Source organism: Gordionus sp. m RMFG-2023, chromosome 2 (genome assembly GCF_954871325.1).
Source record: "Gordionus sp. m RMFG-2023 chromosome 2, tfGorSpeb1-WG-v2, whole genome shotgun sequence".
NCBI classification, from domain to species: Eukaryota; Metazoa; Nematomorpha; class Gordioida; order Chordodea; family Parachordodidae; genus Gordionus; species Gordionus sp. m RMFG-2023.
This window is the reverse complement of record NC_088776.1, coordinates 36,369,748-36,397,191: the sequence shown is the minus strand read 5'-3', so window position 1 is coordinate 36,397,191 and position 27,444 is coordinate 36,369,748. Positions and strand designations below refer to the sequence as shown.

Here is a 27,444-nt window from a genome sequence, read left to right as displayed (position 1 = left end):
TTTGAAATAAATCATTACCATGCTTTTATATTAATGTATATACAAGTAATTTATTATATTTTATATAAACTAATAAAAATATATTTAATATTTGTTCCAGGCTTATTTTTTTTATTAAAATTTGTAAAAATATTTTATAACCATATATAGACTAAAGTAACCCAGCCGAAGGCCGGGAAAAAGCGGGCCAAAAACCCGCCCAAAAGGGGGTCTAAGGGCGAAGCCCCCAGTAATTTTTTAATTCCCCCCCCCCCTTATGAAAATCCTGGCTACGCATATGACATAATATATTCTGATATGAGTTTACATCGTGAGTGTCATGGCTATGACTGTAAATTAATCAGCATCTCTTATTTATGTGGCTAATATAATTTAAGATTGTTACTCCTGCTGCTGAAAGCATTTGATTGTATAAATTAGATGAGCAACAATGATCAATTGTCTAGTGGTTATTATATATCGTTAAAAATTGAAGATAATCTTTTAGAAATTTAATATCACAATAATTTTGTCGAATATCTCACCATAATTTTCTCGAATATCTACAATAATTTTCTTGATTATTTATCTAGCTCCCATAACATCTGAGAGATATAGTTTTATATTTTTAGTCGTTTATATTCTCTTCTTCAAGAATTGATTTGGAAAGGCCTACAAATTTTTCCTTATTAGTCCATTCATAAAACAGGTAACACAACGTTATATTAGTTTCATGATTTTGTCAATGTAGGTTGTTAAGAATTGTTCACAGTTTGCAAATTTCAATTAAAAAAATATAATATATTAATATAAAACCCAGCTAAAGGCCGGGCAAAAGAAGGCCAAAAGCCCAGAAAATAAGGGGTATGGGGAGTGAGGCCCCCATAAATTTTGTTGAGCCCCATTAGATTGTAAAGGCTAGTTACGCCCCTGGATTTTTTTTGCAGATTTAATCAACTTTCATTCCATCAAATAATCTTTTTAAAATATGTAATTTCAAAACCCCCAATTGTTAGTTTGGAAAGAAATAAAGATATATTATTCTTTTTATAGGGTTATTCAAATAGTATATACAATAAATGAAGATCTTGTGGCTTCTTCCATATCACTAACAAAACTTACACCTTGATTAGTTTCTATACATATCAGTATACAGATTTGTTAATTGATCCTTTTAAAAAGATCGAATCACGATCATAATCTTAAGATATATACATCGTAGTACAGGATCAAAATTTAAAAGAAAAGAATTGTCACGCTACTTTTATTTATGGATACAAATATTTTTTCACATATATATTTTTATATAATCTGGATTCCTTATTTTATAAAATCTTGAGTAATATACCAAGAATAATTAACCAATGTTAAAATAAATTATAAATAGTAATATTTTATTGTAAACAACAGTTACAAAATAAATACAACAAAATGTTATATTAATAAGCTACAATTTTATAATTATCTGTGTCTCCTCAGTCAATTACACAAGAACCCGAACTCTTAACAGCTTTAGTATGGAGTAAAAAAAATTAAACTAGCAATATCATATTTACGAATATGCATTTTTTTTCGCCTATGATTATTAATTATAACTTCTAAGGAATAAAATAAAGTCAAGATGTTTTCATTTGAGACAAAATAATTTCTTTATCATTCAAAAATGTTAATTTTTTTTCAATTGATTTATTAATATGTCTTTAGATAGCTATATTATAAATAATATACCTTTTAAAAATCGATATCAATTCAAAAATATATTTTTGTTAAATATCAATATGTAAAAAATATCTTATCTTATCTAGCACGTTTGTCATAGACCTACCCAAACTGAGCGAAAGTGATTTATATGAAAGCCCACCCTTCATATAATTATGCCAATTTTTTTCTCAAAGATACCAACAAGTTTCCTATATGTTTTAAATTCGCTCGTCAAAAATATACTAAATTAAATTTGTCATAAATTTTAGATAAATTAATCAAATATACCAGCCGCCATTATTTGTGGTAAGTTAAGTATATCCATTTCCATTTTTTAACACATGCTTTTAAAAATCTAATGGCAAGTCCTACTTACCATATATCAAATTTGTTAGAAAAGGTAATAGATATTATGAAATAAAATTATTATATTTGTTGAAGATGTCATCGGCTGATAAAGACTTTAGATTTATGGCCACTAATGATTTAATTACAGAATTACATAAAGATTCAATAAAGTTAGATGATGAAACAGAGAAAAAGGTAGTTAAAATGATTTTAAAATTGTTAGAAGATAAAAATGGCGAAGTTCAAAATTTAGCAGTGAAATGGTATATTAATAAATAGCTTTTAAAAGTTTTTTTTAAGTTTAGGACCATTGGTCAATAAAATTAAACCCTATCAGGTGGAAGATATTCTTATTACCTTATGTAACAATATGTTATCAGATAATGAAGAGTTAAGGGATATATCAAGCATAGGTATATAATAGTTTATATTTTATTTATTTATTTATTATTCTAAGCTCTTAAAACGGTCATAAATTCCTTCCCTTTGTCATATCTGAATTCAATATCAAGCATTAGTCAAAAATTAATAATAAATCTAATTAAGATTCTTAATAAAGTACAAATTATGTTGTAGATAATATAAAAAAATATATTAACAGAAAGATACAGCTATACAATTAGAAGCACTAGATATTATGGGAGATATATTAAATCGTTTTGGAAGTAAATAATTAATTAAACACTTAACCACCTTTTAAACAGGCCTTATAAGCAATCAACAAGCTTTAATAGAAGAGGCCCTTATACCATTAATATCCAGTCAACGATTAGCAGTTAGGAAGAGGAGTATTATTGCCCTAAGTGATTAATATATTTATTCTTTAAAATTAATATGCAATTTAGGTTATCTCACTATAATATGTTCTTCAACATTATTTAATAAAATAATGGATTATTTGATTGAACAAATCCATACGAATAAAGTGCCTTCAATCACTCATTCCTATATACAGTGTATTGGAGCTATAAGGTAATTTTATAATATTTTGGTATTCTAAGTATTTATTTTTTAAATTTAATCTGTATATTTGAGATTAAAGTGCATATTTAAATTTAATAATTTTGTTATAAACTCTGTAAATGATTAGTAATTTTTACTTGAAAATTAATTTATATTAAACTATATGGAGACTTTAAAAATAATCTATAAAATATAATTGTATAATTGTATAATAATTATTTTAATTTCTTTTTATTCTTTATTTATTTATACTGCCATTAAATTAAAAACAATTATATATCTATCATCTTAACATTTTATTTGTATAAAAATATAAAGTCGAACTTCTGGATCAAGACTGTCATCTTATATCCCAAAATTTGTACCTATTTTGATAGGCATATGCCAGGATAAAAGTGGAACCATGACAATAGAAGAGAATGATGAAATGATTGAGTATTGTTTGCAAACTTTTGAGTCCATTTTCAAGTGTTGCTATAATGAAATATTACCACACATGAATGAAGTTATTATATAAAATTTTTTTGTTAATTTTTGCCACTCTTTTTGAGCTAAAGATATGCGAAATAGCCAAGCCTGCTAAGCTCATATCTAATTAATATTGGATCTGGCTATATTTGAAAATACTTTTAAAGAATTGTTCAAAAATATTTGGATTTATTCTTTGATAGATCAATTCATAAACAAATAGAAGCGAATAATAACAAATGCAAATCATAAATTATTCAAGTATGAATAAAGAATTATTTAATTTGAATAATTTCAATATTTGACAAATTATTTAAATAATTTGTTTATTCAAGAAATTATTCCAATAAATCTTATTTGAATTAAATTATCTAGTGAATATACTAATTATTTTTAATGATTATTTATTTGTTCATTTCAATTGATTGCTGATCAACCTGATAAGTAACGTGTTTAAAAAGTATAAATCAACTGCTTGTAATTACAACATCTTTGTATAAATAGGACCTTCATCAAAAAGCATGGATAAGGCTTCAACTGTTAAAAATTGTTTTGTTATAATAATATTTTAATATTATTTAAAAATTTGACAAATATAAGATGATAATAAATAATTTTTATATTCAATTAAAAAAATATAATGAAAATAACAAAAAAACTATGAATTTTCTGGATTTTTTTTATAAATAATAAAAATATCATGATGAAAAAATAGTATTTTTGCTTAATAAGAATTTTTTTCTTTTTTAAGCTTTCACCTTTTCTGGTGGTAAGCTCCTTCACTTATCTATTATAATATTAATCTTGCTATCTATTTTTATCTTTGTATTTCTGATCGATTTCATTTGTATCGATCACCGGTGTATCATTTTTGAGGCCAAAGTATCTTGAACTCCCACCGGTGTATGAAATCAGTATCGACCAGATATCTTACCTGAGTATTCCCAACACGGAGTTATCAAATCGACAGATATCCCAATCCTGATCTCCCAATCCTGATCTCCCAATATTTGTGATTTCATTTGTATCGATCACCGGTGTATCACGAGGCCAAAGTATCTTGATCTCCCCCACCAGGGCATCAAATCAATATCGACCAGATATCCCACCTGAGTATTCCTCACACTGAATTATCAAATCGACAGATAACCCAATCCTGATCTCTCCCACTGGTATCAATATCGATGGATATCCCACCGGAGTATCGTTATCAATTCCATTGTAACTTGATAGACAGACTTGAGCTTGAACGGCCCCCGAGGTCACCATCATCCCATCATTCTAGCTCTGGCCAAGAAATCGTTATCATCTGACCCACGAGTTCAGTTGGCCTTCTTTTTTGGTTTTATTGGACAAGTATCCTAGCACTCGGCTGTCCAAGCCTGTCGGTGACCGGGGTGGCATTTCCCAGCTCAGAAATTTATCATATCATATGTATAAAGCCATACACCATCGAAGAAAAACCCGAAAATTTTTAGCTCCTTCCCGGGATTGAACCTGGGACCTTCGGTTAACAAGCCTTCATCACACACCACTGCACCACCCCGGCGATTTTTGTTTAATAAGAATATAAACAAAAATTTATAATAAAATATTAAGCCAAATTTTTTATATATAATTTGAAACATTGCTTTTTTTTGAACCCTTATGTGGTCAACGTTGCATTAATGATACAGTAAAAACATATGATTATAAATCCGAGAATAGATAGAACGATGAGCCAAAATTAATTAGAATAGGTTAAGGCATCTAAAAATAAATTTTATGTCAATAGCATTAAATAAAAATAAATACTTTTTCAAAGAGGGAGCCTAGAACATTTGGTATTTTGATAGTCCAAAATTGTTGAACTTCAATGGCATCTAGCGCACTCAAAAATAAATATTTTTTAAAAAAATGTTTTTTTTATGTTTTAATACAATCTTTCTTCTTAAGACTTGCAATTTTAAGACAGCAAAACAGTTTAAACTCGAAAAGCCTTTTCCTAATTCTGTTTTAGTTAGTGATGAAGAAGATATCTATGAAAACGATCTAACTGACACATCTAATCTTCCAGAGAAAATCAAAATCCAATATCCAGCAGACATTGATATTGTCTCAGAAACCTTAATATCTGAATGCGAATTTTAATTTGATTTGATCGGAAAAACTCTAATAGAAATATTTGAATTACTTTTTGATCAAGAAATGTATTCACTGTTTGTGGATCAATCACATAATTATTCTAAATAAAACAATAGACCAAATTTTATTTTAACCCAGTAAAGATTTATAGGAATTCTTTTGCTGACTGAATATCATTCCTTACTGCAAGAAAGAATGTATTGGTCGAATGACAATAATATTGCTATAACAATCGTTAGGAATTCAATGACAACATACATTTCGCGATATCAAAAGGAATCTACATTTATCTAATAACTCAACTTTTGATAAAGAAGATAATCTTTATAAAGACCGCCCATATTTAAATTTACTATAAAAGTTTCAACAATTCGGTATATTTTTATGTAATTTATGCATAGATGAGCAAATGATATCGTATTGAGGAAGACATTCATGTAAAATGTTTATCAAAGGTAAACCCATTCGATTTAGATATAAATCATTAACCATTGTTTACTTCGCTGGATATATATTGCATTTTCCAAGTAAAAATAAAAGTCAAATAACTTCGAATCTTGGACTAGGAGGTACGGTTGTTACAAATTTAAGTACTTTCTTTGCCTTCTAGTTACCTTGATAATTTTTTTTACATCTTTAAGGCTTTGATCATATTTGAAGCATCTTGGATTTTTCGCAACTGGGACTATAAGAGAAAATAAACTTAAAAACAATTAAAGTTATGGCAAAAAAGAGAGGGACTATTACGACTACCGATTTGAAGAGACATATGAAATATTTGTAGTTCGATTGAATGATAGTTCAGTGGTGACAGCTGCATCAACATCTCTTACCCCTCTATGCAACGTATCAAGATTTCTCAAAAATAAAAATTACACAACCTAATCTAAATTCCTAAAATTACCATATGGGGCGTTGATCTGTGCGATAACCTAGTGTCAACCTATAGAATAAATATATGAAGTAAAAAATGGTGATGGTCTAAGCAATTTTATGGATGTAGCAGTAGTAAATTCATGGAAGTTATGGAATCGAGTGAATCCTGATGATAAAAAATTATTACTAACATTTCGGCTGGAAATAACTGACACTTTTGAAAACTCCCCTGGTAAATAAAAAGATAATTACAAGTAAAGGCAATCCTAGTCAATTTTCCTCGCTAAGTCAAACCTGAAAATTTGGTCATTATGTTACAACTATTATCGATTAAAAAAGGCGAAGTTGTAAGCTTTGTCTTAGTCAGTCAAACAAGATATATATGTAACATGTGTCATACATATTGATTGTTTAATAAATTTGGAAATTATCTATTGTATTTAGATTTTTGCAATAATATAATTTTATCTTATTTTTATACCCCTAATGGTCAACGTTACAGATATGCAACGGTTCAGATTTCCTATTTAGGATGATTTTTTTCTTTCCGATTTTTTTTATTTCTTAGTTAAACTAAAGGAAATAATATAAAAAATCAAGAATTTTCATCCGCTGGAAAAAAGTGTCACCATTAATGGGTTAAATAAATGCATAATTCTTGGGTATAGGCTTTTGTTTGCCCAGCTTTCTTAGCCTATGGACGTTTTAATAATAGTCCTAGGACTATTAGGCATATAAGTACATGCAGCTTGCCCACAAAAATTTGAAGGGCTCCTCTTTTTTTTCCCATTATGAAATATTCAGTTTAATGGATTTGAGGAAAACCTAGCGTAGCTCTACTCTATCTACAACAGGGTTGGGCAGTATCGCGGATATTTGTATCTTGAATCTTTTTTAAAATTTTGGAAAGTATCTTGTATCCAGTATCGTATTTGTATCTTAACTAACTTTGTATTCAAAAAGATACAGATACTTTAAAAAAAATTTATATTGGTTAATTTAAATAGTATTAAAAGTTAAAATGATATTGTTTTAAGATTTAAATCAAAATTTAGATATTTTAAGATAATTTTTGATATATTACATTGGTCGTCATATAGCAATTTGCTAACAATTAGAACTACCATATTTGAATCATTTTATATCTGTCTATTAAAATTATGGAAGAAGAAAATAGAATAATATGTTTATCTTCGTCTTCAGATGATTCTTCAACCGAAAATTATAACAATAAATTTAAACTAAGCATACTTAATGGCAAATTTTTTGAAGTACTTCAAGATGATCATAATAAAGAAATTCATCGTGACTTTGGTATTGACGAAAAAGTTATAACAACTGTTACAGATTACGGCTCTAACTTTAAGAAAGCTTTCAAGGAGTTTGGATATTCTATGGAAGCTGTAGAGAATGACTTTGACATCAATGATGATGAATGTATAGAATTCGAAATCATTGAAAGTATTATTTAATACTTCTTTAAAATTTATAATGATTGTAAATTTAGTAAAAAATTTTATTCAAATAAAATTATTTATTTGTTTATTTAAGGGTCTAAAGAAGCCTCAATAACATTGCCTCAACACATTCGTTGTTTGTGCCATATGATAAGTCTAATTGCCACAACAGATGTCGAGAGAGCTATTAAGGATTCTCCTAACATTTCTAAAATTCATCATCCTGCAATAGCTAAATGTACTAAGCTATGGAATGCAAATAATAGGCCTAAAACTGCAGAACTTATCAAAGCAGTTTTAGGAAAACAATTAGTTACACCTTGTTGCACTAGATGGAATAGTTTGTATGTGATAGTCTTCATAGTTTATTAAAATTTAAAGGCGAACTTCCTAAATTATGTCAAAAATTAGAATTTCCTAAATTAAGAGATATTGAAATTCAATATTTAGAAGAATATTGCAATATAATGGCCCCATTGGCTATAGCGATTGACAAAATACAGAGTGAAATCAACTGCTATTATAAAGAATCAGCTCCATTTTTAAATGTCGTTAAAAAAATTACAAATTTAATTCAAACCAATCTACAATTTTGCAAACCATTAGCTATTGCCATAGAAAATTATTTAAATAAAAGATTTAAAAATATATATGATTTTGATAACAATTTTAAAAGTGTATTTTTGGCAACTATTTCTCATGCCTATTTTAAAAATCGTTGGATTGATGGTGAAAAAGAAAAAAATTACCTTCAGGATTTGTTATTACATGAAGTTTTAATTGTTTTTAAAAATAATATTGAAATTAATACTTCAACAAAATCTTCAATTGATGAAGATGATGATTACTTTTTCCTTAAAAGTACCACATCCAATTCTAATAATTCAATAAATGATATTGAAATAGAGGTCCTAAATTATATGAAAGATGACAGGCGGAGTATAAATATGTTAGTTATAAATATATAAAAGAAATATTTATTAAATATAAAAATATTACCCTCCTCAACCCCCGTTGAAAGATTATTTAGCTTTGCTAATATGGTTAATAGACCAAATCGTCAAAGATTGAACGATAAATCATTTGAAAAATTAATAATATTAAAAAATAATTCTGATTTATGATGCTGATTTATTATTATTTATTAATTATATAATTATTTATAATTATTAAATGGAATATCGCATGATCTTTTATAATAAATTTGTTATTTTCTACAATTTATTTTAAATATTTTTTTATAAATTTATATTATAGATAAGAAAATAAAGCTTTATACATTTTGATTTTGACTATTTAAAGTTTTTTTAAAAAGTATCTTGTATCTTAGATACTTTTTTTTTGTAAAAATACAAGTATCTATTATCTTATATCTTATTGAAATTTTTCTAAAATATCTAGTATCTTGTATCTTAAATACAAAATTTTATAAAGTATCTGTATCTGTATCCGAATACAATTTTCTGAAAATTTGCCCAACCCTGATCTACAAATAGGGGGTTTTAGATCAGATAATTTTCCGAATAACTTAATTGCTTGTTCATTTTTTCTGTTTAAAATTAAATGTGCATTAAAAAAAATTTTGTCGATTTATTTTGGTATGAATTATTTTATATGTTAGCGAATTATTTGAATTATTAATTGAAAACAAAAGTAAATTTTACACTCCAAAAACAGAAATATCATGACTAAGTAATATTAAATGTAAGAAGTAAAAAGCATAAGATCTGAAATTAAAAGATTTTACTTTAATTTTAAAATCTTAATAAAATTGTTATTAAGGCATATTGTTACTAGATCCGATTTAAGCCCTTGGAAGATAAAATAAAATTATAGGAAAAAATAATTAAATGTCCAGTACAATTGAGTAATCAATGTCTCATTACTTTTAGAATATTTAAAAAGTAAATGAAAAATCTATATATGATAACGAAAGTAATAAACTAAAATATGTTACTTAATATTTTTTGGTAAAATGTCCTAAATTTTTTCAACTCCAAATCGAAAGCCTGCAAAATATCTCAATCAAAAAACAGTTGTATTGTTAAAAAATTTTTTTGTAGTGATGAAGTTAGTAGGGTATTACCAGAAAAAAAAGATTGCATATCTATTATTAAAAAGGGGCAACGAGTGAGCGCTCAAAAAAGGTTAGTTTTTAATAATTTAAAAGAATGATATAATCATTTTAAGGCGAGTAATTCAAACATAACAATTGGATTTTCGAAATTTGCTAGCTTAAGACCAGAAAATTGTATTAGCAGGGGCTAGCGGGACACATAGTGTATGCGTTTGTAGCATACACTAGAATATTAAACTTATGATTTTAGGCTGTGAATTAGCAACATTGACTAAAAATGGTGAAGATACATTAACAACTTATAGAGATGTTATAGGCAGAATGATTTTCAATCCTCCATTACCCACCTCTTATTTTGGTGACTGCAACGAGTGTCCTGGCTCGGCACACTTAAAAGAACGCATCGAAAAATTATTTATAAAAAATGATATAGCTCTTGTTACGTTTAAACAGTGGGTTTCGGTAATTAAAACAACTCTGGAGACTATTTCTCAATCTTCAGATGAATTTATTAATGATTTTTTTGATAAAATGAATATTCTCATACGCCATTCATTTATTTGTGAAAAACAAAGTTCATTTCACAATAACCTTAGAAATAGTTTAGAAAATAATCTCTACCTAATTATTTGTGAATTTTCAGAAAATTATTCCTTAATTGTCTAAGATGAAGTTCAGGGTTATCATTGGACAACTTGTTACGATGCATTCATTCTCAATTTATTATAAAATAGGAGATCAAATAAACAACATAAGTTTTATGGTAATATCGGAATCCTTAATTCATAATACTGTTTCATTCCATTTATTCCAATCGCATTTGATTCATTTAAAAAAAAAATAATTCTACACTCCACCTAAAAAATTCACTACTTTTCTGATGGTTCAGCAGCGCAATATAAAAATAGGAAAAACTTCATCAATGTTTGCTACCATGAAATTGATTTTGGTGTTCAAGCAGAATGACATTTTTTCCTACGGCACATAAAGTGCCTTCGACGGCATAGGCGGCACAGTAAAAAGGTTAGTTGCCAAGGCAAGCTTACAAAGACCTTATACTGATCAAATAATTACACTACAATTTTATAAATATGCGGAGGAGCATATAAAAGGTATAAATTTTTTTTATGCCACTATACCAGAGTATGAGGAAGAAGAGATGAGGCTAAGTGAGAAATTTAGTAAATCTATCTCAATACCTGGGACACAAAAAATTTATGCAGTGTTTCCGATTGGTTTAACTAAACTTAACATTAATCTATTTTCAAATTCGCAGACATTTATTGTGGAGATATAATATATCCACGTGAGAATCCTTTGATTGAGGATCTGTTAATCGATGAGATTAGAGGATATGTAACATGTGCATATGAAAACGATTGGTGGTTAGGATTTGTATAAAAAGTGAATGTAATTAGAGATGAAGTAAAAATTAATTTTCTTCACCCTAAAGGACCAGCAAATTCTTTTGTTTATCCAGCGGCACAAGATATTCATACCAAAAAATAATATTTTAACAATAGTTAGCCCATCAATGGCTACTGGGAGTGCCTATAATTTATCGCTAAACGAAATTATCAAGGCGTCAAATAAACTAAATTTAATGAAAAACCGAAATTAGGTAATATCTTTCATGAATTTTAATTATCTATTATATCTTTAAAATTTATAAAATAATTTTTCGAAAATTAAAATTTTTATAAAAAAAAATGATTATAACCGCAGCTAAATAATCTCATTTCATGATATTAATGCTGGAAAATCTTATTATTTATGTTTAAAAATGAAAAAAAGTTTAAAAAAATAATTATTAAAACAAAACACGTTATTTTATAAAGGAGCGCCAACCTATTTTTGAAAAAAAATATTTATTTTTTTATTTTAAAATCCCAATAACTAAAAAACCCATGGCTGTCCCAAGTTTTAATTCTTTTTATGAATTGATATAAGGTTAGAGAATAAGAAAATTTTAATTTAAAAAAATTTGGAAAGCGAAACTCCTGGAATTTTTATGTTTAAAATTTATAACGTAAATAAAAACCGCAACAATAATATTTCAAAAAAATCCTTAATATTGACATATAACTTATAATTTTAAAATCATTATTTTTTAACTTATCTCAATTTTAAAAAATCGTATTGGCACTTTTGACCATTGATATCTCAGCAACTATGAGTACTAGGAGGCTATAATTTTGGATTCGATGCTTTCTAATGATATTCTCTCAGTATGCAAATTTTATCTAAATTAAAAGGTCGGGCCGAAAAGTTATCGATTTGGTATGGGATTACTCTAATACCTCCCTTCGGTTTTAATAGATAAAAAATCGGGTTCGACCCGAAAAATTTTTTAGTAACCAGGTTACCACGTTATTTTTGGAATTATTATCATATAAGTTGGCCATCGTCACCTCGCTCTTTTCATGTTTGGCCTTCTTTAGACAATTTTTAACAATGGCAACCATTAGATTTAGGATGATATAGTGGGCCAAGGGATGTTGTTTATATCCGCACATAATTATTTAAAGTCTTTGCTAATGAAAACTGCCCCCCCCCCAAACAGAGACTTCGGTTTCGCGAATCCCTAATATGGCTCACAAATCTTGCAATCTCTACTGTAACTTTTTTAATCAAGGGATGTTGTTTATATCCGCACATAATTATTTAAAGTCTTTGCTAATGAAAACTGCCCCCCCCCCCCAAACAGAGACTTCGGTTTCGCGAATCCCGAATATGGCTCACAAATCTTGCAATCTCTACTGTAACTTTTTTAATTCAGATCTGAATGGAACATATTAAAATGATTGATAAGTGGAAATATTGTTGCTTCATTACATTTAATAATGCTCTTGCAATTATTCAAGTTTTTTAAAAATTATCTTTTACTTTATTTATATTGTTTACTAATGGCTCCTCATTTCTGGAAGAACCTTTTGTCAACTTGATCATCAAAGTCAATTAATTCATCGGGGTATTGTCTATAATAAAATTCTAGATTTGTATGTAATAATTCATCACAATAAATTTATTTGATTCATATTTTTATTTATTAGTTTATAACGTTATTAAGATGAATTCGAAATATTGATTTTGAAGATGGGTAATATTTTTATAAAAGGTTTAAAAATGGTGTAAAACTTAAAATAAACAAATATACTCCATTATTTCATATAAATTTTTAATATTTGAAACAAATAATCGAATAATTGTGTACTCATATTTGAACAAAACGAATAATTTATTATTCGTATTCGCTTTGAATCGTGACGATTTGTTCTTGAATTGGCTTAATGCTGACTATTCATTTTTGCGTGTTTAATTATTTCATGTAATGGCAGATAATCACCATATCTCACAAAAATTAGAATACTACAATTTTAATAGAAAACACTATATAATCATTAATTTTTAAATTCCTTTCGTCAAACTATATATATGTGTATATCAGCTGATAGACCTTTCCTTAAAATTTGCTTCCTATGACCCTAACTACAATTACGACGATAGTCAAATGGACTCATCCGACTTCTTGCCTTTAAGCGAAACAAACAAAAATAACGGTATCGAGGGTAAGATTAAAATTTCCTGAAAATATATTTTTAAACTCATGAGCATATTTTTTTCCATTGTTATCTTATTAAAAAAAATATATAACTATGTATGAATGGAATGACCACTTAAAATGCTTCTCTTTTTTTTACCTAAAACTGTGTCCTAAATATTTTGAAAAATACCCAAAATTCATAAATATTTGCAAATTAATAAAATTATGAAACCTGTCCGAAATATTTCATTATTTTTTTTACAATACGTGAATAAAATACGAAAAATCACATACTTTAATATTACTAGTTTTTTCATAAAAATTACCCAAATAAATATATTTGAAAAAAATTTTATTCAAATTTATTTATTTCTATTATTTTTAAAAAAAAATAATTGTAAATGACAATAAATGATTTAGAACACTCTTTTATTTTTACATTAATAATAGCATGTTATTTTTTTTTCTTCAAAATTAATAAATTTATTTACTTATATTTAGGACATAGCCTAATGTCACTTTTTGGAATTTTTAAAATGTTAAATTATAAAAAACAATCAAATTAAACTGGATAGCATTTATTATTTTATAACCCTTGTGTGCTAATGTGTCTTTTTTCTATTCCTCACATTTTAAAATTGTTATTACAAATAAGTAGTATTCGAACCTGATGTTTCGCCCTTCTAATTTATGTTAAACTTTTAGATAGTCTTCCATTTAAATTAAAATACCTTTTTTTGGATGTATGATTGACTATTTAAAACAATAAATATCGAGATCCATATTAAATTATTATGAATACGAGTTATAACATGTCTACACTGATTACCCTTATAAAAGAAAAATCAATTGCTAATGAAAATAATGGCATCGGGAACGAAGTCGAAAATGAAGACAATTTCAACGATAATGAAGATAGCTTGGAAGAAGATGACGAGGACATGAGTTGGAAAGTTAGGAGAGCTGCATCTAAATGTCTCAAAGCCATTATAGAATGCTCAACTCTGGATATGTTGCCACGACACTATTCCGTAGTATCGGCCAAACTCATTGGGCGATTCAAAGGTTTTTCTCTTTCTACTTTGATTTATTTTTTTTACAAAATCCCAATCAAAGATATTATATGAAATTTTATTTTCAATTTGTTTATTTAATTTGTTAATAAAATAAGTCCTTAATATTAAATGTAACATGCACTTTTTTGGGAAATTTTTATACAAAGAAAAAAGAAAGAAAGGGAAAAAATAACAAGGATTACACACGAAGTAAGCCATCACTGGTCTAAAAAATATTATTATTTGTTAGTTGATCCATTCTACGAATTATAGATGGTGATATTTTTTAGTAAAGGTCTAAGGTTATTTAAATTATACGATATTTAACTAAGCAATTATTATCAAGCTTAAAATAATATCTTCTTTATTATTCGTTTAACAATTGATTTGAAGGATTTTATATTAAATTGCTTCTTTTTTATAGGGTTGGGTATATAAATAGCTGGGGGTTAAATTAAGCGTATTGTGGTGTTTTTATTAATTGTGAGGATTTATTTCTGTTGGTCGGGGAGTATAAAAATAATTTTGGGTAGGAACACTTTGTATTTGCTAAAAGATACTTTCACTGCTACATGACAAAAAAGCTAAGATTACTTTTATAAAATATATCTATCTAGATATAGATACAATTTTTCAAGATTTCTTTAAGATTCCATTTTTATTGTAATCATATAAAAGTGTGCTACTAAAAATTAAAAAATGTAATTATATTTTAATAATGTTTTATTCAAAGAACGAGAAGAAAACGTAAAACTAGATTTGATCCAGGCCTATCTGGCGCTTTTAAAACAAACCAAGATCCTTTTGTCTAGCAACGTTGAAAATATCGACCTTTATAAAAAATCTGATAAATACTTGGAAGAGCATATGGATGATGATGATGGGTAAAAATATGTATAAGATTTAAAAAAATTTAATCCAGGGGCGAAATAAGACAATATCATGAGTTAGATTGTACGATTGATGAATAACATTTTCGTAATTGTAAATCTAATTACTCACATGATATATTATATAAAGAGAGAAAGATTGAAAGAAATAAACATCAAATTTAATGAGGCTTTTATTATTTATAAACTAAAAAAACATATGAAATTATCTCTTAACTTCAATTAGGCAACTATATAGAATTTTTTAAAGCTAGCTCTTTCAATATATTAAAGACACCGTTTATTATCGCCCATCGACAACGTTGAATTATCCATTGTTGTGGGCCACAATTTAAAGGATCAAATCCCCATGTTGCTCAAAGCCTTAAAACGACTCATCAGACACAAGAGTCATAAAATTAGGCAGATATGTTTTACTTTGCTCACCCAATTGACATTGACGTTGCCTGGAGGTTGTCTTAAGGACTCAATGTCTACTCTTGTATCTGGAATCATATTCTCACTCACGTAAATATACTTTTCAGACAGGCACTGATACCAAACTCGATACTTTAAATCGTTAATTGTGCCATGAGCTGAAATCGCGACAATTTACTCTTAAAAAATTAAATCTTATATAAAAAAACAATCAAATTATATAAAATTAATTTTTTTTTATTTTTAACATATTTTATTAATTCTTTTGTACATTTCAATAATTTAATTTTATTAATTCTTTACATAAATTTTTTCAATGTCTTTAATGCAAAATTAATGAAATAATCATTAAATAAAGATCGAAAAAAATTAATTTAATTTTGGTTTTTTTTATATAAACAAATATTTGTTTTTAATAATAAATTGTCTTTTATCAGCTAGTGGCTTTAGGTATAAAGTTTTATTTATTCTATATAATATATTTACACCTCCTGTTTTTTTTAAAAAAATTTAAAAAAGGAAGAATATGAAATAATATTTTCCTGGACCACAGGCCTTGTAGTTACCATGACTAGGTCGAACTCAAATATATGAGAGTTATTGACTTTAATTTGAAAATATATTCAGTAAATGTTGGATTGATTTTACTCCAACTTTTTATTGAGTTAATTACTTTTTCTAAGATTACCCAAGGCCAGTTGGCCCCTTTAATACCCCTTCCTCCATTCACAAGCCTGATTATTACTGTCAATTTTAAAAATTATAAAAATATTTAATTTACTATTTAGAGTTTAAATTTATATTATTTATATGATAATATAAAAAAAACAAATGATTTCCGAAAAGACCTCCATCAAAACCTCCTATTATTCAATTTCGAATACAAAAATTTTATTTTTATTTATCTTAATTATTCTAAATATTCGGTTTAAAAAAATTTTTCTGAAATTTTAATAACATACACTTTTTATTAATAAACATATCCCAGTTAAAGATAAAAAATATTTTTTCATCTCATCCTTTTTAATTAATATTGTTGTTTTTAAACCTAACAAGGTAAATGTTACTGATACATTCATATATAAAATATTATGGATAAGTAAATTTAATGATGTCGTTAAATCAAAAATATAATTAACACATTTTCCTAATAACGATTTTTATAGTGTTCTTCATTACTGTTTGTAATTGAAAATAAAGGTAAATTATTCATATTGATTACTTAAATCAAATATAACATTTTACAATCAAATGTATTCGGTAGGCTAAATATTTATCTTTGAGAAATTGTTTAAGTATTGACACTAAATTTATTACTCGTTTCGAATATTATCGAAACAGTCGTAGTCTTTAAACGAATAGAATTTGGAATTATATGCGTGGGTCATTCAGTATTTCATAACTTCGACTCATTGAAACAGTCATAATAATAAATTTTTAAGAAATATTGGGAATAAAATAGTGACCTACGGGCTACGACCCATATACATATAATAAAAATAATTATTTAGTGATTAAAAAATAAATACCATTATATATTATTCGTGTGATATTATAGTGCTTATATTTTATTTTAACAAAAGCGATAATAATAATACCTCGTCTGGAATTAAAATCGATGTACTTACATTTTTGAGCCACCTTCTGAAAACTCATTCACACCAAGTGTTCTACCCCTATATTCATCAACTTATACCGGTTTATATTATAAAATTATTTTATTTTTTTTAAAATAAAATAAAAATTTTATATTAATAATTACTTATAATTTATTTGTTTTTTATAAAATGCCAGAGAAAAAAGAAAGAGCCAAAAAATAAACAAAAGAAGAAACTAAAATGGATTTTTTTTTATATAATTAAAATTTTTTTTTCCATGAAGGCTCTCTTGAATGCCATAAACGACCCATTTTACAAGATAGTAGCCGAGGCCCTCAACGTCACAGAACAACTAGTTCAAATTATGAGGCCTGCTGAAACCAAAGGTTAATATTAAACTCTTTTTGATAAATTAAATAATTTCAGCTTTCAAAAATTCAAGTTAATAATAAGATATTTGATGATATTCGTATTTATAAATTACTTCTCAAATACGGATAATAAAATAAATAATTCTTGACATTAAAAATAAATCAAATTAAAAAAAAACACCTATTTTTATTTGCAAAAATATTTATCTATATCAAAAAGTATGAAAAATAGTTTGTTATTGATACTTAAAAATTATAACTTCAATTGAAAGTATAAAAAAATATACTATTTTCTTTTAAAGCTTCATCTCAACTACCGTTCGATTATACACCTTACATCGTACCCTTATACCAAAGTACACTCCAAAGATTGAATATCACTGATATCGATCAAGAGGTCAAGGAACGCGCCATATCTTGCATGTAATAAATATCATTTTTGAAAAATTAAATTAAGAGCCCGAACTGATGTAGTAGCAGTATCTTTCCAGTTGATTGGGAAAAATTATCAAACCGATAGAACGTTATAATAATTATATTTTTTCCAAGTGTGAATAATTTTTTTATCTACATTTTTCTAACTTAAAATTATTTATTTTTGAATTTTCCATTTTTTTTGTAAGCTATAATTAATATTTTATTTCTTCATTTTTTTTTATTCCACCATTTTAGAGCGTATTGTTACCAAATCTACCCTCAAAAATGCCATGGAAGCTTTTATTACATGTATTTTTTGTTTTAAATTCATGGCAAATTTACCCATAAGCACCTGTAAAAAGGAAATGTCGCTTTCAACCTTAAAATGGTTGTAAACATACTTAATAAAGAGCATGGATCTCCATAGCAAAGTGAATTTGTTATGGAGGTTCAGACCCGCTTAAAAACTCTATAGAGTCCCTTGTTTTTTAAAAAAAATTTATATGGATTAAAAATAAGATTTATTTGAAGTATCCCCAAGCATCAAAAATTAATTTTGGTATTTGATTGATATAGCGAGCGCTATCTCGCATACTACATTATAAGCCTGAAGAGTTTCCTGCTTTTACAAAACAGTTTAGATGTGAACCCCCCACCCCATCTCTTCTGATCCGGGTTTAAAATGAAAATTTAAATACACCACTGCCTTAAGCATATTTTTTTTACGTTCCTATATTAAATATAAAAATAAGCTATGTGAATATAGGTATAGGAACAAAAAGATAGTTTATATGCCCGAATTAATTAACCTTCAATAATCATCACAGTATATATTGTCATTCATGAATATAATTGTTAAAAAGTTTAAATAAAAACTACATTTGCGATATTAAATTGATACAATTATTAACCAACAGGTAAGTTATTATTATGGCACTGTGCTATCTGTGGATATGGGTGAAAATTTTTTGATGTAATAATAATTCAAAGTTTCATTACTCAAAACTTTTAAGAATTTCATATTTTATTCTTGTGAAAATTTTCACAATTCTTTAATTTTACATTAAAAATGGAAAAAGTGTTTGCTATATTAAATGCTACTAAGTTAGGACTATAATTTTTTAGTGAAATTTTTCACAATTCTTAAATTTAAATTAAAAATAGAGTATATTATTTAAAAATTTAAAAAAAGCGTGTCCTATATTGGATGCTACTAAGTTAGGAATATTAACAAATACTAGATAATTAAGCAATTTATTCGAATAAACATAACATATAAACTGATAATATATAGATATATGTAATTTTAAGTAAAAACATAAATAGTTCTATATAAATTTATATCATTTAAAAATTTAATTAATTTACTTAAATTTGACATGTTTTTAATATTACTAAAATAAGAATATTCACATATATATATATATATGAGAGGAAGACTTTCTTTCAGTTCTGGGGATGCTTGCCTTAGATCCCTCCATAAGCGCTCAATATGTTGAGTATGGGTCGATATATCATTTGTAAAGTTTCTGACGTGATGACCGAGTAATGATCATATTTATTTTCATTATTGTTATAACTTGAAAAAATATAAAATTTTAAGATTTGTGCGATCGTTTTAATAAAAAAATATTAAAAATTTCCCCGAGTTATAATTATTATATTACATCAGAAAATTTCCACCAATATCCAGACGATCGCATATTTATTATTTTTTTAATATAAAAAATAAAATTAAAAATTTCCCCGAGTTTTACCCATGATTGATAAGGATATGGATTAAAAAGGATATCGCATAAGAAAATAATAATATCAAATTCTTTTAATGATAAAAATTTTTTTATGGAAAAAAATAATTGATTGATAAAGATAATAAAATTCGCTAAAATATATCAAACTAGTCATATTATTGATATAAAAAATATTAAATAATAATATTTCCTAATTTATCTTAAAAGATTATATTTTAAATAACAAAAATCAACTGTTATTTAAATATTTTGCATATTTATAGTTATCAACTACATATTAAGAATTGCCCAATCATTACTTTGCTTCATTTTTCAAATTTAACTTAGTTATTGAAATATATATTCGTTTTTTTTCATTAAGAGCATTGATTCATATAATAATTAACAATTTTTTAATTAAATTACCAATGGTCCAATATAAGCTTGAACCGGATTTCATTGAGGTCACAAATACTCTTGTTTCTGAAATTTACTTAGGAGAATAATTAATATATAAAATAAATTTGATATTTATTTTAAAAAGGGCCCGCATAATTCAATTTTTCGGGGATAAATTGGATCCTCAACTCAATAAAACCTGTTTATTGATTTTTAACGAGCGAATGAAAAACGAGATAACTAGACTTGAAGCGGTTAAAGCTATCAAAGACGTTACAGAATCCCATTTTTTTCAAATCGATATCTTTCCACTTGCTGTAAACTTCAAAATTAAATTTTTAGACCTTGACTACAGTCCCACCCAAACATAAAATTATAAGATATACTAAGCCTAACCACCACTCGTGGGGTCGCTTGCTCCTATGATGAATTTTTTTTATTTAAGCCTACTGAGCAAGCACATTTCCTTCCCCAGCCATGTGACCATAACCCCCGATTGAATTTACTTTTATATTAGTCCACCTCTAATTGCCGCTAACATTAAAATATTGTTAAAAATTTGGTAAAAAGAGGTTAAAATGTGTGTGGTGCATTGTGAGAGATAGCCAAGGTCTATTTCTTCATTGCTTTAATTAAAAATGATTATATTTTACATTACAATATGTTTATTTGGACAAAGTCTACAACAAGCTATACAATTTAGTCTAATAGTATTTTACCTTATTTTCTTATACATCAATCAATGGCATATGAAATCCAAAAAATGAGGTTGCCATTAACCATATTTAATTATTGATTTATAATAATAGAAAGAATTTATTCAATCCCTGAGCCATTTCTTACGTAAAAATAACCGCGCCTTAAAAATTATATCGCTACTCACACTAAATTCCTTAATTAAACGTTATTCGGAACCAGATTGCATAAACGATTATTTGATGATAGAATTGCCCGTTCTTATCTCCGACAACGATTTGAGAATAACTGATGTAAACTTCCCTTTAAAACATTTTTTTTTTCAATAATATGAACATCAAGATGATTTAAAAAAAGGCTATAACATATTTCAATTTATTTGAGTTGAAACTTACATTGACCGATTCATCAGATTTTTAAAACATAGGCCGGGGCAAAATTTTTTATATAAATCCTAACTAGACTGCCTTTATCTCTGCAGGTCTCTATTAGTTAGGTTTTATTGTTAACCTATATTATAAGGTTATAACTCACCATTTTGGTAAAAATTGAGTCTTATAATTGCATGTTTCGATCAGATTCGACCGAAAATTGCATATTTCGATCTCTTTTCGTTATTTTTATGGTATATAAGCAGATTTGATGTACTTATTATAATCTTTAAAAAAATTATTAGCTTGTACTTAGATTACTTAGTACCATATGCCGTTTCCACCCTTCCTGCATATACAAAGCCTGGACCGTGGATAAGGATAATAAAGGAGATAACAAAAATTATTTTGTTCAATCGCTCTGCAGATTAATTATGTCCCCATTGCTGCAAGGTTGACCATTCATATTTTTACTCCTTTTTATTTTAATTTCTATTGCTCTATTGACATTTTATTTATTTTTTTAGTTTGCTAATAGAAACTGAGTGATATATAAATTTGTTTAAAACATTATTTTTCGAAACATTGTTTAAATTTACTTGTTAGCAGTTTAAGAATACCTTTTATAATAAATTGTGGCTCAGATAGAGTAATCTAATACCCAACAGACGAGATATTACTTTTAAATTTACAAGTTATTTTTTTAAAAAACCTATAGGCGAAGCATTGCGTTCGTTACTGAGATTTTTCTTAGATTTGGTTATGATTCGATCACCACATCCACTCGACATGGATAAAATAATTGAGGTTAAATTTTATATAATTTTTTCATTTGTTAAATAAAACAAATACAATTCCGGCTAATGATCAACACTGAGCGGTTAAATAATTTTAGTCGAAAAATATATGTCAAGATATTACTTTTTTTAAACCCTCAAAATTATCAATTAATATTTATTTAGCTATGCCCAGCTTATTATAAACTATCCCTAAATCACATCAGGCATTTACCCACACCTAGTTTAGTTTAGGTATAGTAGATACTTAGAGCTTAATTTTTAAAAATTAACTATCATATTTTAATGTTTAAATTAGACAAAAAAATTTTTTGGAGGTTTTATTTATTACCAATTTTTAACTAACGATTTAATTATTTTATCTGGGCTGTGAAACTCCTTATAAGACAGGGTTTAGGTGGTGAAAAATCTGTGAACTAGAGTGTGGGCTTAACGGATCACAAAAAATAAAATGGCTTATAAAAAATATTTAAAGTTATACAAACATACGTTTTTTTAAATATAATATTTTAAGGTGACAATGGCTTATAATAAATCGAAATATAAAATTTCCTTTCCTAACTCCTTTTTTTATATGGTTTTATTTTATTGAGTTTAAGATATTTTCTAAATTATTGGTTTTTTGGTTCCTAAAATTTGGGTCAGGTCCTTGTGTTTAAGTTTGACGCGGTTCTGATGCTTTCGGTTCCTAGCGGTTAAAGCTACCAGAAAACATTTAAAAAGATTACAAGAATAAATAAACCCTCCAAAATTAATTTTCCTTTTGTTAAAACCGGCTTATTTTTCTTAATTTAAAAAAAGGGTTCAGATTCCTAGATATATTCCACTTCCAAGAATTCGAGTGGCAAACTGATCATAATAGCTTCCATATGGCTAACTTAAATTATGATAATATGTATTTTAATGAGAAAAATATCTTCGAGAATAAACAATAACTCGATGTAAAAAAAGCGCATAAATTTTAAATTATTATGTGAAGTTTAATTAAACTATTTTACCTAGTTACTTTTTTTTCTTGGGTTTTACATAATTTCATAATCTAAATAGTCTAACAAACAATCACAAAAACCTTTCTAAAGATATAATATATTAAAAAATCAAGAAAAAATGTTTAAAAGTGGAAATAAATAGTAAAAAATATCTCGAAGTAAAATCACAAGGAACCATGTCATATCCCAGCATTTTTTTACCCTATGTGCAATACTCCTTTACTAAATCCTCTAACCATCTATCAGCACGACAGCTTTCTTCCTAATTAAATTAAACTCCAAAGTCTATACTATGAGATCGTTATATCAGGACATTCTACTAGTTTTCATGAAGCTATTTATTCTTCTCCATAGGAATTAAAATATAAAATTTTTTCTTTCCTGGTATCAAGTTACACTCTCAAGTAATTAAACCGACATGATATTCATTAGTTTATTTATGTTATTTATTTTACTACTTAATTTATAAATTGCGTGTCAAAGAAGTGCTCAAAGCCCACTGATGAAATTATATTATTTGTATGATAAGGCTATCCGCTTAAATACCGAACCATACTATTTCCCTTCCTAATACACTTCCTTTTGTCTTGATATTATAAATAATAAATATACTATATATTTTTTTTTACACAATATAAAATAGTTGATAACCCAGCCTATATACAATTATCACCAAAATCTACAAACTTTCCAATCAAATAACAATTCCATTATGCCTGCGAGACTTTCAAGCTCTCCTGTCCAAAATCAACTACAGCTTAACAGAGTTCCCCTTGGGTTTTCGTCACCTCTTCCACCGGCTCCAAATCAACCTGTGAATTTTAATAGTTATAACGATGAAAATCTCACTGCTATTCATAAACAAGTTAAATAAATTATTCTCACGAAACCAACTTGCATATAATTAGTCTGCTTTTTATTAAGGGATAAGCTAATTTAAAATTGTTTTTTTTGGTAAACAGGCCTTGGTCAACATAGCCAAAGTTGTGGGTATCATGGTGTCGGCGTCTTCCATTTTAAAATCTCTTCCATCTTCCCATTCTGAAAATTTGAATTATGCTGATAATGCCAAAATACCTACTCCTAACCCCAAGCAGATAGAGTTAGCTCAACGTTCTTTGGCTCAAATCAGACAGTATCTTACCACCATATCCCAAAACAACAATGCTCGAAAGCATAGCCTTGTCGATAATAGTTTACCGATGTCCGTTAATAATAGCTTGAATGAAAGAGTTGTTGTCATATTTTCACTTCTCTGCCTTGGAGAAATGGGTAAGGAATGCGACCTGTACACCTATTTTGAGGACGTGCTGCAAGAAAATGTGTGTGATTTGATGTCTGTTTGTTTTAAATCCCCTTGTGAGGATATCAAATTTGCGGCCGCCTATGCTCTGGGTAAAATCTCTTATATATTATATTTTTATTTTGTAACTTATTTTATTTTTATCTCAGTAAATATATAGATTAGAAGGATTAATAATAGATTAAAAAACAAATAAATACATGTCTATTTTTAAATCAAATAACTAAGATTTTATTAAAATAATTATGAAATTAATGTTTATGCTTTTGCTAATTTTAAATTTATTTTGCCAAGTTTTTTTAAAACCTTTTTTGCCAATATTATTACTTATTTTTACATTGTTTAAGAAACGTTAAGAGCTTTTTGAACTATTAAAGATATTAAGATAAACAGAAACAAATATAAGGGTTATGGATAGGTTAAAGTTAGATAAATTATTCAAATTCTTTTTTTCGTAGGTAAAACATAGCAATATTTTCTAAGTCTTAACAATTATCTATTTAAAACTTAAATAGATCCTTATAAATTATTTTGGGGAAAATCAAATATTACAAAGTAATGTTTTCTTAAATCTCAGGAAACATTGGTTCAGGGAATTTGTATAAATTCATACCATATATACTTTTGGAAATACAAAAATCTCCCAACAAACAATATTTGCCTCTACACGCCCTCAAAGAAGTAATATATTATACTTTTTTGAGTTTAACATTCAATATACATTATGTGTTTGATATTATTATTATTATATCTTAATTTCAGCAAAAAAGTATAAAATTAAAAAAAAACAGTTTGTCTTTTGTGTTCTTTCTAAATTAATTTTGAGTTTAGATTTTTCAAAATATAACAATTTATTATTTATTTTTTTGAATTTTATTTCAAAATAAAATTATTGCAGATTAATTGCTAACATCGACATTTCAGATTTAGTATAAATTTTACTTATCATGCATTTAAAAAAGAATAATCTAAAATAAATTTGATTTGGTTTGGTATTATAGTATAAATTAAAAAAAATTCTATTTGATTTTTGCCTTATTTTGTTCTTGCTTTTATGAAATTTCTAAAATATGTGTTTCAGTGCATCTTCATTTAATTTTTTTTAAAACAGATTTTAAACGATCGTTCTCCTCTCACATTTTCCCGTTTATCGTGCCATAATGTTAAACCTATATGGTCTGCCCTTTTAGATAACATAAATTTATTAGGTTCTGGGGAGGAAGGAACGCGTAATGTTATCTCGGAATGCCTTGGGGAGTTTTGCGCCCTAGATCCCGAGGGCTTAATTCCCGCCCTCGACCACACTTTAAGTTCACTGAACAACGGAATCAAAGGTAATAACATTATATAACATGTTTTTTTTTAGTTTTAATACATATATCATTATTTGAGTCACAACTTGACGAATATTTTAGAATTAAAACTTGGTTAAGCTGTTTTTTAGTTGACTAAAATACGACGCCATCTCTTACTATTTTGAAAATGTTATTCTATAAAATTGTAATTAGGACGGAATAATATAATCCTCTATTGACCATATTTTCTATACGATAAAAAGAATATATTATTGTTTTAAAAATCTACAATCATATTCCTCGATTAAAGACATACTATTTTACAAATACACTATTATTTGGCTATTTAAAATTGATATATCGAAAATATTTGTTTCAATCACCCCTTTTCTTTTTCAGCCAATAGTTTAAAAAGCTAAAGATATAAGATACAAATTTATGAAAGCTTATTTAAGATTTATTAAACAGGCCTATAATACTTTTATCCTAAATCTCTAACATTTTATAGTAAAGATTTAATATAATGTCATTGTATTTAAATATTTAAAAGCAGCAGATGACAAGATTCATTTGGATGCCAATGAAACGAGTCTGTCTGCTACAAAATCACTGGCTAAATGTACAGTAGTCGCATCAATAATTCATTGCGTCTCGTCCACTGCTCAAGTTTATAATTTTTGTTTGTTTTCGAAAATTAATATTTTTTATCCCAACTTACCATAGCATTTTATCTATTAATTTATTTTTATTATAAACAAACATTCTTTAAATCTAACTAGCAAAGGAATCAAAACGTTAACGGGGGCCTTTCCCACCATTTACAATCACAGGTCAATTATTCTGGCCTTTCAACTTGCTCCAATAACAAAAACCAATTGGATGATAATATATCAGAAAACCTGGACAATCCAATAGATTTTGACAATGGCCCTCCTTCTTTTATACAAAACCAACACAATTATCCTAAATACGCTCAACAAATCAATTGCATGAGCACGATAGATAAATTGCTCAAGAACCATTTCGGAAGTTTTCTATCGAGTCTACAGGATGGAGACCCGAATGTTAGAAGGATGGGATTGATTGCCTTAAATTGTGCGGCCCATAATAAACCCTTTCTGGTCAGGGACTCCTTAAAAGAGATCTTGCCTTACCTTTATAACGAAACTAAAATTAGGGTAATTATCAAAATAATAAGTGGCTGATGAATATTTTAAATTATAACCATGCACGGACAAATTAGAGATACTCTTTTATCGGGGTGACTAAGTCAACAAAATAGTTTCTTTTTTTTTATCTGACTGGTTAATATTCAATTTAAATTGTTTTTTGGTTCCGATACCAATTTTTTTTTACCTATACCAAAATATTTTTATCCCAAAAATTTAAGTTTTCACATTTTTCACACAAAATTATTTTTAATTATTAATTTAAGCTATCTTCTTTTAATATTAATATTTTCAGAGACCTGCAAGGGTATCATTTGCACTGCCCCGCCCGGATTTTTTTTTAAAAAAAAATTTTCGGCCCGGCTTTTTTTGAAAATATATTATATTTATTTTTGATTTTTATAGCTAAT

General features: G+C 26.8%; 1 protein-coding gene across 4 annotated transcripts in view; it reads left to right on the top strand.

Annotated features, from left to right (window-relative positions):
* The first annotated feature begins 1,955 nt into the window (after positions 1-1,955).
* The window catches only part of LOC135925134 (cullin-associated NEDD8-dissociated protein 1-like), a 37,519-nt gene continuing 12,030 nt past the window's right edge, over positions 1,956-27,444 (top strand). For 2 of the 4 annotated variants that reach the window (XM_065460334.1, XM_065460331.1), the window contains exons 1-25: positions 1,956-2,080; positions 2,122-2,291; positions 2,329-2,441; positions 2,486-2,586; positions 2,630-2,693; positions 2,733-2,831; positions 2,874-3,000; positions 3,310-3,496; positions 13,442-13,562; positions 14,378-14,602; positions 15,326-15,476; positions 15,756-15,989; positions 17,483-17,597; positions 17,781-17,883; positions 18,171-18,291; positions 20,560-20,731; positions 21,224-21,403; positions 21,787-21,934; positions 22,200-22,288; positions 23,911-24,132; positions 24,230-24,662; positions 25,148-25,251; positions 25,682-25,904; positions 26,416-26,531; positions 26,645-27,043. In XM_065460334.1, the coding sequence (XP_065316406.1) occupies positions 2,039-2,080; positions 2,122-2,291; positions 2,329-2,441; positions 2,486-2,586; positions 2,630-2,693; positions 2,733-2,831; positions 2,874-3,000; positions 3,310-3,496; positions 13,442-13,562; positions 14,378-14,602; positions 15,326-15,476; positions 15,756-15,989; positions 17,483-17,597; positions 17,781-17,883; positions 18,171-18,291; positions 20,560-20,731; positions 21,224-21,403; positions 21,787-21,934; positions 22,200-22,288; positions 23,911-24,132; positions 24,230-24,662; positions 25,148-25,251; positions 25,682-25,904; positions 26,416-26,531; positions 26,645-27,043 (4,059 nt within the window). In that variant the 5' untranslated portion in view covers positions 1,956-2,038. Of the gene's footprint in view, positions 2,081-2,121; positions 2,292-2,328; positions 2,442-2,485; positions 2,587-2,629; positions 2,694-2,732; positions 2,832-2,873; positions 3,001-3,309; positions 3,497-13,441; positions 13,563-14,377; positions 14,603-15,325; positions 15,477-15,755; positions 15,990-17,482; positions 17,598-17,780; positions 17,884-18,170; positions 18,292-20,559; positions 20,732-21,223; positions 21,404-21,786; positions 21,935-22,199; positions 22,289-23,910; positions 24,133-24,229; positions 24,663-25,147; positions 25,252-25,681; positions 25,905-26,415; positions 26,532-26,644; positions 27,044-27,444 lie in introns of those variants that run through there. The other 2 variants (XM_065460330.1, XM_065460332.1) reach the window with 2 other exon arrangements.